General features: G+C 38.0%; 1 protein-coding gene across 1 annotated transcript in view; it reads right to left on the bottom strand.

Annotated features, from left to right (window-relative positions):
- Positions 1 to 972: 972 nt before the first annotated feature.
- pcdh15a (protocadherin-related 15a) overlaps positions 973 to 11705 on the bottom strand; it is a 250136-nt gene continuing 239403 nt past the window's right edge. The window contains exons 36-39 of the mRNA XM_052150614.1: positions 11271 to 11312; positions 10696 to 10769; positions 6340 to 6451; positions 973 to 2088 (exon numbers count right to left, since the gene is read on the bottom strand). Of these exons, the coding sequence (XP_052006574.1) occupies positions 1510 to 2088; positions 6340 to 6451; positions 10696 to 10769; positions 11271 to 11312 (807 nt within the window). The 3' untranslated portion in view covers positions 973 to 1509. The remainder of the gene's footprint in view (positions 2089 to 6339; positions 6452 to 10695; positions 10770 to 11270; positions 11313 to 11705) is intronic.

Here is an 11705-nt window from a genome sequence, read left to right as displayed (position 1 = left end):
GCTTGCTGTTGCACAATCGTTCGGCTCCGAAGAAAAATTCTGACTGGCACTCGCTGCTCCGCTTCCCTTTATACCCGTATGTCTGTCTGCCAACTTGACATTGGCCTTTTCTCAGGTTTAGAGTTATGTTTGGCGTCCCAGGAAGACCCCTTGTGTCACTTCATTCGACACAACGTCGAGTGAGTGACAGAAGGGGAACCCATGTTAGTAAATGTATTTATAATTCACCACTATGTTCACTTTTACAGGTTTACAGTTTACTCTGCACCAACAAACACCATCAGAGTTAACACTGTTTAAACAGACACTAACAACCATGTGTATTGGCATTTGTTGGGGCAGAGTGAATAAGCCTTTAAATGTGATATTGAGAACTAACTAGCTAACAAATTAGATAGGGACAAAACATTTACTGAATAATATGAATGAGCCACAATAATCCTAAATCCTTTAAAGATCATGATAGCCAGGTATCATTCAAATTTAGAGTATCAGCTCTGAAATTATACTGTTAAATTGGCCTTCCTCTAGTAAATATATCATTACATCACTTCAGAAAGCTTTAATTATCATATCTCAATAGTATTCAGAGATAGTCTCCTCAATCCCAGGCATCTATCATAGTCTTTATAGACATACATTCATATCTGCCAGCACAGAGCCGCGTTGCATCTTTGAAGGACAGATGAAGATTTTTATTGACAAACATGTTTGCATTATCTGCACGTTCACATTTTAATCATGATAATAATAAATCAAAGCTTCAAACTATATGACCAATGTAAAAAAAAAGGTAAAGAAAAAAGTGATCAATATAAATAGTAATATAATAGTAATTTGATTTCTTAATGAAAAAAAGGAATGAAAAACAAGTAGTATATAACATATAGTTATCAAAATACATTTATATTTTATACTTAGTTGTATATTTATATTCGGTCAATAATCTTTTGAAAATATTAGTGTCTTTACAATCATATACTGTATTCTCAATGTAAAAAATACATCCATTATAAAACATGTGAGGAATAATTCTATCAGTGTAGCAGCCATCACTGTTAATACATAATTTCAGGGATTCAAATTAGATTCATTTTTAAAAAATACTCCTCAATCAAAGCTTTAATGGACACACTTTATAAATTAAAGTTAAAATCAGCTGCATTTTCTTTATATTGTCTGTTTGTGTAATGATATCAGACAACAGCTAATCATTTTAATTATTATTTGAAATTGGAAATTATTGACTTGAGGCAAAGTAATTTCCACAGAATAGCCCTGTCATTCACAACAATTGGTCTGACACTACAGTAAGAAGTGAAATATAATAGTCACATTCATGAAAATAAAAAAAGAACATAAATCCTATAAGAGAATCACATTTCTTTGTCGGTGTCAGGATTGTATACAACATTATCAAGACTCTTTGATTAACCCAAATAAAACATAGAAAAACATAAAAAGGAAACTAAATAGATACAGTACCATCAGCATTAGTAAAACTGAAAATCAGAGTTTTGTCATTGGTATGTGTAAGTTGTTCCAGGGTCCCATCCAAAGCTCCTCTTCATCAGACAGCATTTGCTCGCATGGAGACACTATCGACTCTTTAATCTCCCCATTGTCTACCGAAGAGTCCTGCTCACAGCACCCTCTATCCTGCTCCAAACGGGCTTTATCGATGTTGGATTTGGGCCCTATGCAGTTAGGGCCAATTACACTGCACTCTTTGGAGTTGAGGTTGTGATCAGTAAAAGATGAAAGGGCAGTGGTGCCAACAGTAGGACCATTATCTGCAGTGCCATTTAAAGGGAAATGCTCTTCATGTGTGACACCTAGCTTTTCCAGTTTTTTAAATTGTTTACCTAATCGTATTGGTGAGCCCAGTTTTAAGTTGTTGGGGTAAGGGGGCCTTCGTGTTCGGATGATGGTACCATTGTGGGCAAGGTACACTGATCCATTGATGTTACTGTGGCTGTCGATGTTGGGTATACGATTCCGTAGGACGTCCGGTCCACTGTCCTCTCTGGTGGAAGTTGTGTCGTGCTCTCCATCTAAAATAAGTCTGATCCTCTTCTTTTTGCCAGCCTAGACATCAGAGAGAGAATTTATAAACAAAAATCAGAAACTATCAAAGATAAAGCCTCCACTAGTTGGGAATGCCCATTCCTTAGAACAGAGGTGGGCCGTAAGGGCCAGCAAGACCTTCTCTGCTGGCCTAGAGATTGTCAGAATCAGAAAATTATATTTTTATAATTTAATGTATATATAATTAGTGATATATGTATTTTACAAAGTTTGTTCCCATCAGTCTATTAATAGTATTAACATAATTTCATTGCCACACTCTCCCTCAGTTGTGCAGTGCAGCTTGCGCTACTTCCAGTGCAGCTCATTTCAATTAGATATTTTATCCAATCAGATTTTCCAATGTGCTGTCTCTGGGTGAAAAATCTACCCCGAGGCCTTCAAAATTTCAAATGAATCCCCTCTGCTGTTGAAACAAATGGGGACGATGTTGTTGACTGTCATCTTCTTTAACCAATTAGATTTCGAGTTTGCCATGTTGGGCGTATTCTTTAACCCGCCGGAACCTTCTAGCTGGTAGCCGCCTACGTCAGCATTTTTCACGTGGCATGATAGGAGGAGGACCATTAGCTAACTGAAACTGAAGTACAACTAGCTAGCATGTAAACTTTCTTCCGTGTGATTTTTATATTTTTTACCTAGCCTGTAGTTTTTTAAACGCACAATGGCTGAAGGAAGAGAAGAAATTTATTTGGTGGCAGATTTACTGACAAAGCCTTTTTCGAGAAGGACCTTTCAAGAAAAGCTGGAAATTGTGAGAAAGGGTCGACTAACCCCGCAGCTAGCAGGCCTGTCCCAGCCAAGGAAATGATTTGTGCGGCACTTCTAATCGACCAACTAGAAAAGGTACACCTGGCATACAGCGCTGAATGTATTGCTGGGAATGCCTGTTATTTGCAACCGACCGATATGGTGTTTGGAACCACACTGGGTTTGCAAACCTGAATTGCCTAACCAAGGTCGCAACGAGACATCAAAGCACGGCAGGACACTTGCAAGCAACGGTGCTCTTGAATACGTTCCAAGACACTCGAGTGGATCTACAACTTAGCAAACAAATGCAAAGGGAAACGGAGCTCCACAACAAAAGAGTAAAACAAAATAGGGAAATACTGAAAAGACTGATCGAATGTGTCATCTTACTAGGTAAACAAGAGCTCTCATTTAGGGGACATGATGAAAGCAAGGAGTCTACAAATAGAGTTATAGACTATTTCGAGCTTATTTCCTTCCTGGCCTAGCACGAAAAAAGTTTTGCATTACCACCTTTCCACTAACAAAGTGTTTACTGGGACTTCAGGCAAAATACAAAATGACCTGATTAGTGCTATAGCTGAAGTGATGGGAGAGGAGATAAAAAGGGAGATCAATAAAGCACCTTTTGTTGCAGTTATGGAGGACGAAACTACAGATGTGAATACTGCAGCTCAGCTGGCACTGGTGCTCCGTTATGTGACAGACACTGGTATCAAGGAGAGGTTTGTCAAATTTGACAATGTTATTTGTGTTTTATGGCATTTTTGCTTGCTTGGTGGTTGTATGAGTCAATGTGGCTGGTTGTTGTGAGTTTGTTCTTGTTTCTTTGGTAATTATTTATTTGGGTTATGTGATGTCTTTGTGATGCAACATCCTTTCCTAGGTGTAAAATGCACGGCCCGCCACTGCCTTGGAAAAAATACATTGATAGGTTGCACTGCATCAAATGTAAAAATCAATGCATTGATTACACAACATAATAGAATTGCTATAATAATACCCAATTATCCAATCCTCTCTTTTACCAAATATAATTCTTGAGCTATCTTCAGTTTCTAGATTGCCAGTCTACTTTGGTCACATTTATTTGATTGTACATCCAGTTGCATGTATCTTTAGCATATTTTTTTTAAATACTTATGAACAGCACCAAAATAATCCTAACCATGAACAGATTTCACAGTGCATTTTGTAATTATGTAAAGAATTGTAAGAGATTCAATACATTGTCAGAGAAAGTATTTACCCCTCTAGTATAAAAGCAAACTGACACCCTAATGTGGTGTCAATACACATATCAAAACACTCATAAAACTCTGTTTTTAGAAAAGAAAACATGAGAAGATGGAAATTATAAACATGCATTGCAGTTAGTTTAGAGACGACGATAATGTTGGTCCACTCAAGAGGAGAAATATCAGCACACACCAGAAAGACAAGATTGAAGATTTAACGGCATTTTCAGTTTTCCCATGCAGTTGGAATTGCTTCAGAACACACCAGATTAGGAGTACAGACTGTAAAAAGGGGGAATCACTTCACTCCACAGCAGAAACAAATTAGTCTTACTTCGCCTTGACCACTCCGTTGTATTTTTAGAAAGCTGTGACTGTAATCTCCTGATTCAGAATCTACTTCAGTTTCTTCTATGGTTCCTCAGTTTCCTCACTTCTTTGATCATCGCACAGAGCCACGCTCAGATGCTGAGGCGCTGCAAAGTTTTGGCATCCTCATCCACCTCTGTGATGGGTGAGAGGCCTCCAAATGCTTCATTCGAGCTCTCTGTGACACTGGGCTTGGAGCTCCTCCACTTCCTGGTGCTGAGATCACACTTGACCTCCGTGACACTGATCCATCATTCAGCTCACTGGATGACTTTCTGCTCTTCTCTGCAGCTTCATCATCCTCCTCTTCTTCATAAACCTCCTCTTCCTCCTCCTCGCTCTCCTCCTCAAAGGTGTCCTGGGATGAATGGGTAATATTGCTCTTGAGAGAGTGTTGACTTCATCCTGCAGATCTGGAGCTTATAGAGGTTCTCTCATTGCCGGACATGGAAACATTATTTGATCCACTCATTTCTGACGCACTTCCTGACCCCCACTTGGCACTGCTATCCTCACCAGACACTGACACTTGTGAAGACCTTACTGAAGACCCTACTGTGCTGCCAGCTGATCCACTGCCCCTTGGAGTACCACTAGTACTACTGGAAACACTCCCACTTCTGCTGCTCTTCGTTCCTGTACTAGAGCACTCCGAGGAGCCCTCAGATGATTTAATTGAAGAGCAAGCAGAAGACGGCTCCGAACCTCATCCCGAAGCTTCCGTTCCTTTTGATTCCTCATCTTATTCTGATTCTTCCTCTGACTCCTTTTCGTTGGCAGATCTCTTCTTAACACTCAACTCTTCCTCGGTTCCTGATTTTTCAGTTCTGGACTTCTCTGTTTCCGAGGACTTTCCAGACCCTGACCCGTCCTCCGAGCCAGATTCCTCCTCTGAATCCGATCCCATCTCAGTTTTGGATTCTTCTGCCTCTGAATATTTTTAATTTCCCGACTTCCTAGTCCCAGATTTAGATTTACTCTCTGCATCAGAATTGCCTAGTTCATCTGGCTCTGATTCAGAATCAACTGTGCTATCATTGGCATCATCTCGGTCCACTTCCACTTTCAGATATCCCTTATCTTCTGTACAGGCTTCTACACTGCTCCTCTCAGATGATTCGTCCTCATCTAAGCCCTTCTTTTGGCTCTCCGCCTTTAATCCACTCCCACTGGCCTGCTGACACTGATGGACACTTTTGATTTCATCTTTTCCCTCTCTGACTCGGCTGATTCATCCTTTTCGCTAACAGAACTTAGACTGATGCTGCTCTGTGATTTCCTTCAAGCTTTTAGCTTATTTGCCGGATTTAACAGATAAAGGACGGGCAAGGAAGAGGTGGGAACCCGCTGAACAGTCAACATAAATTTGAATATAAACTAAAAATAAAACAAACATAAAGGAACACACGCACATGCAGCACGGCCGTGAGCGGCTCTCTCTCTCATGAACTGGTGTCTCCGGCCCCCCTTTATAGCACTCTCCCGCTGATCATCTGATTCAGTGCCGACCGTGCACCCTCATGACCCGGCCTTGCCCACCTCCTCGTCACTCCAGATTAATACATTTCAGGACTTTCCCAAGTCGACTCCTACCGAGGATGTGCCATCAATGGAACAGCTTGGACTCTGCCCACCCATCAGGATCTCTTGAGTGTCAATATGGCTTGCAGATGTCAGCTTGGCATAATCCGTTTTTTTTTCCCATTCCAAAAAATCATTGGGAAGATTTTGGCCCAGCACAAGTAACAAAATGAAACTGTGTGACATCAGATATTAAATGATACATAAAATGATAATGATTATTCTGAGTAACAGAACAAAAATAAAACATAAATGCACTGTGTACCTGCAAAATGTATTTGAATTTTCAAAGTAATGAATACAAGATTACCTCTGGTCCACCATAGTAATAAGCTTCATCCTCCATGATGGCCTCTCTGTACTCATCATACATGGGCGTGATCAGCCTCCTGCGGCTGCCACAGGGTGGAAAGGGATCATATCTGGATTTGGGGAGGAAAACATTACAACATTTGAATCTGACTTCCATTTTTGATAGTGTGTCTGTAAAATATAAGGTTTATGATTGCTTTTAACTAGAATTAATTTGTTAACACATGCGATTAATTACAAAAACATTTCTTAAATCGCAATTAACACATTAAATAGTAATACAGCATAAAACATCAAAAACACTAGTTGGAAGGGTAGATCCTTTGCGATGTGTCCGCCCAGAGTTATTATACTGATGCACATGTCACAACACAAACACGACAGCACTAACGTGTCAGTGATAAAATGTTGGAGAAACGACATCTTAATGCTATTTAATGTACAAAACAAGCCCAGATGGGACTAGTGATATAAATCAAGTATATTCCAGCCTATGTAAGGTGGATTTTAATTACCACAGAAGCATGTCAAGTCATAACTATCGTCAAAACGCAGACTGAGATGTTTTTATCTGCAACCGCTTTTCATGTGGCGTTCAAAGCGGCACTCGACGCTGGCATTGACACCCTAACACGAATCATGAAAATGCCTTCAAGATTCCTGTAGCAAAGCGGATTGCCACAGTTTAAAGGCAGATTAACATTGTGAAAGATGAGAGTTTAATAGCTTTAATGCCCACTGCAATGTACATACGACCTATGTGGGGACTAGTTCTTTCAATTAGTCAAACTCCCAATTAGACTTTGGGTGATGTTTAATTTTACTTAAATTGGTGCTATTTTAGTGCTTTTCTATCTTTATGCTGTGGAAGGAGTTGATTGGAAAATGTTAATAAAGAATTATATTGTTTTGTTTTCTTTCCTAATATGCATTGTTTATCAGAAAAAGAAGTATATTTAGAGTCAAATTTCATCACTTTCCAAATCTGAGATTAATTGCAAGTAATCGCGATTAAACATTTCAATCGACTGACAGCACTACTTTTAATACATGGACAATAAAGAGCATCTTGTGTGCTTCAATGTAAACAAGAAATGATGACCTATTGCACAGTAAAAAGTAACTAACATCATCAAAGTCTCAAATTTGCTTATTTAATGAGTGACCTACAAAGAGTTATTCAAATTCTGATTAATTGTATGTCATGATGCTTATTGTTTCTGTTTATTTCCAGGTTTAAATTAGATTTTGAATCCCAGATTGGCTGTGTGGACCCCACTCTAAAGTAAACACATACAGTGTCAATGAAACACACGTTTAAATTTAACACAGCCACAGCCTCACTACAATGAAAGTGTACAAAATCCATTGGAAATGTAAATTAAATATAACAACATGTGACAATGTGATTTGAGCACTACTTTCAGAGTCTCCACCACGAACTTATAATTTATGAGACGTCACAACCTTATCTTGTCTTCACATCATAGCAATTTGCTGCTGCCCAATGTTTTTTCTCCTCTCATGTGCATAAAGTTCAGCATTTCACAACTTTTTGAACCTCTCAATGCTTGCTCCATTTTCAGTACCACAATCCCACAAGCTTGCAGCCTACAGTAACTCAAATAGAGAATGAACAGAAAAGCCCTGAGCATGGTCAGGGCCAGTGGACACATAATGTATAGTAATGTAGATTTTGAGTCTTTTGGGGGTATGATCTCTACCAGGTTTTTAATTATGAATATAAAGGCAAAAAGTTACATTTAATACATAACAAATATATAACCGACGTGCGACCCCACCCGCGTGGGACCCCACCCGCGTGGGACATGCAGACAGCGATGAAAGACTAATCCCCCATTAACGATTCTTAATCTCTCTAAATAGCCATGGATCTTTAACAGGCCAGGCCACTTAAATAGCAGGTGTGTTCAGGCTTGACAGATCTATAGCCAGAAAAAAATGCAACGTTTATCTTCTACACTCTCTCCCTTGATGTCTGTGGAATCAAAGCCATCTTTCTTCCTTGAAGGTCTTGAGTGTGGACAAGGAAATCTTGAGAGGGTGCTATCAGATAAAAGGTTAAGTGACTTCTCAAGAAAATTCTCTTGCAGCATTGCTCTGGCAAATTGGTCAAGAGGTTTGCTTCAATCTCTAAAGGTGTGTTAAATATGCAATAAGGCAGTAAAGGCTGTGCTATATTGTGACCATAGTCATAGCCAAATGGTGTTGTCCGGCATGATGTGCAACCCCTTCAACTGTGAATATATATTTACAATTTAGGACAATATTTAGTGACTGATTGCTTTTATAAACCAGCCTGGCATGTAAACCTACCAGTTTACATGCTGTACAGTATATGTTTTTTAATAATTGGCATCTAAGTGTGCTGTGATATACAGTAGCTAGACGAACAGGTGTTTTGTGTCATTGCTACTATGTTGTGTATTTTTAGCATAAAAAGAATGCCGTATTAAACAATAAGCATCCAGGACTGGAACTATCGATCTTATGATTAATTGCTGAAGACCTCAATCAACAGAGATCTTTGTGTTCATCACAGTTTATGCTCAGAGCAATAGAGTGCCCCCAAAGACCATTTGCTGTTCATTTTGGCAGGGACTGAGTCTAGATAATGCAATGGATGAAGCCTTTGCACTTGAGTTTGAACAAATATGGATCTTAATGAATCCACTGAGCTTAGATTAAGATGGTTGTATAGTGCTGAAGACACATTAATCTCATCTAAGCTTCCGGCATCTCAAAGTGGCTGAAGTTAAACCATGCAGTTCACAGAGCAACATGTGAGTAGCATCTGTTCTGATGGTAAAACTCAATACATTGTCATATCTGTAAGTATGTTTACACCTCTCACTTTGTCTCTCTTTGTGTCTGCAGTCTCCTCCTTCTATTTGCACAAACAAGATGTTTAGTTAACCCTTCTTCTGTCTTTGTAATTTTTATACAGATTTTATTTTATAATAAAAATGGTTTCCTTCATAGGAGTGGTACAAGGCTTGGTGACTTTTCCTACATTTGCCATCTGAACACACACAAATGTTTTTTTTTAACTGATTCTATGAATCTAGGTGGTTTTATCAAACAATGTTATCCTTTAGCGTTCCCGACCAAGCACAAGAAAAAACAAAGAATTACACTTTAACGCACGCACACACATATATACAGAACTTAGGTGTGGGAGCCAAATCATCCAGAAAAAACACTTCTTTTCAATTAAATGCTACAAGGCTTGGTGACTCTTTCTAAACTTGTCATCTCAACACACACACACACATACACACACACACACACACACACACACACACACACACACATACACACACACACACAAAAGCTAACTAGATTATATCTACTCTGTGTGATTTTCCAGACTTTATTTATTACAAACAAGACTTTCTTCTTCACTGTTCATTGCTGTTTTATGAGCAATTTGTTTGTTGCTGTTTAATACCTTTCTGTTCATTATCTTGCTGTTCTTTATCTTGCCATTTTTATACTTCACTGACTGAATTTGAATTGAATTTTCATGTTTGCAAAATAAATGGTTTGTAAAAAAGATTTTCTCTAAGTCTAAATATATATATATACATATATATATTTATATAAAATCTCAACTTTGATAAGTAATAGTCTTTGATATTATCTAAATATATATCCAAATTAATAACTTAATATCTAGAAATTAACTTTGTAGTGACCTGGCAGCATGTGTGAATTGCTCTAGCCATCTACTGTTTACATTTGTAATTTCATGTAAATGTATAGATTTATTTCCAGCAGATGGAATCAGATGCTCCAAATACATGACACATTTTTATATTTTAAGTGTAATGAAGTGTATGTTTTTAATGAAGTGAAAGTAATATAAAATGAGTTTATTTTATATTTAGTAATTTAGAGGTAAATTAGGTCTAAAACCCATACATTTCCAAAAGAAATGCATACGTTTAGTGTTTTTATTTTAAAGAAATGTAATAAAAACAATTTCACTAAAAATGCATGATTACTGTATCCAGTCAATTTTGACTGGACATACTAAACTGTCGGACTGTAACGAAGACAAGGTTAATGTATTGTACTCACTAGAGCCATATAAACACTACAACAAAAAAATATTGTTTTAAATCCGGTTCTATACACTACTGCATTCAACATCTGAATTCACTCGCAATAAATAGTTTTGAGGAGCTCTGTGGAAGTTTGTATGGTGCAACTAGTGATGAAGAATATGCAGGTTAGGAGGTTAAAATATCTATAATACACAGATAGACAACTTGCTAAATTTGGAGTCAGTCTGTAACAAATACATTCTACTATATCCAATGAAACTTACCCCTGATCATAGCTATAGTAGTCTTGGGTATAGTAATCTTGCCCAGGGTCAATACCTGATTCCATGGAGAGAGCCTAAAAATACAGACATAAAGGAAGATGCCACACCTAATTTTCCCACAGGGTACAGAAATATGTCAATGTTTGGTGCACAATTTACAATCGAAACCAATGACATTACTAAAGTGTTATGAGTATTAGAGATTTATAAACAACAGAAGGAGCAATATGATATCTTAAAGGGATAGTTTACAATAAAATTCAAATTCTGCCATACTTTACTCAATTTTACTCACTTATTACACATTCAACTTTCTTTTTTTTGGCAGTATGTTAGTCTCGTCACCCTTCACTTTCAGTGCATTTTTTTTCTTCCATACAATGAAAGTGTATGGTGACTGAGGTTGACTTTTTGTGTTCCACAGAATAAGAAAAAGTCAGATGAGATTGGAACAACATGCAGGAGAGGAAATTATTTTATTTTTGGTTGAACTATCCCTTAAATAAATGATATCCAGAATCTGCAGTTACAATAGGACATTTTGGAAAAGACATGCAGAGGAACAGATCTGCTACCTCAGGTCGGAGCAGAGAGGGTCTCAACAGCTGCTGCTGCTGCTGGCACGGTCACAGAAAGAGAGAGAGGGAAAGTAAAATATTTGAGACTAAGAGAGAATACATGAGAGGCAAAGCAGAATAAAAGGCATAAAGACAAAGAGAATGTCAAACAAAGGTGTTGATACATACACTTGAAATAAATGTATCAACACCTTTTGAGCACAACAACAAAAAGATGTGCATTAAAGAAGGAAAATAGGGGGAGGAAAAAAAGAGGCCCTGGTGAGAAGGATAATGATGGAGAGATGCAGGCAAGAAAACAATCTTCCATCTTAACAAGTAATTCAAACTTAAAGAGATAAAGTGCTTGCAAGGTCAGAAAAGTTCAAAATTGACAGCATGCACCACATGCAACATATTTGCATTAACTTGCCATCTCAGACATTGACGTGA

Source organism: Xyrauchen texanus, chromosome 20 (assembly GCF_025860055.1).
Source record: "Xyrauchen texanus isolate HMW12.3.18 chromosome 20, RBS_HiC_50CHRs, whole genome shotgun sequence".
In the NCBI taxonomy this organism is placed as follows: Eukaryota; Metazoa; Chordata; class Actinopteri; order Cypriniformes; family Catostomidae; genus Xyrauchen; species Xyrauchen texanus.
Note: the sequence above shows the minus strand (reverse complement) of the source record. Positions and strands in the feature narration are given on the sequence as shown.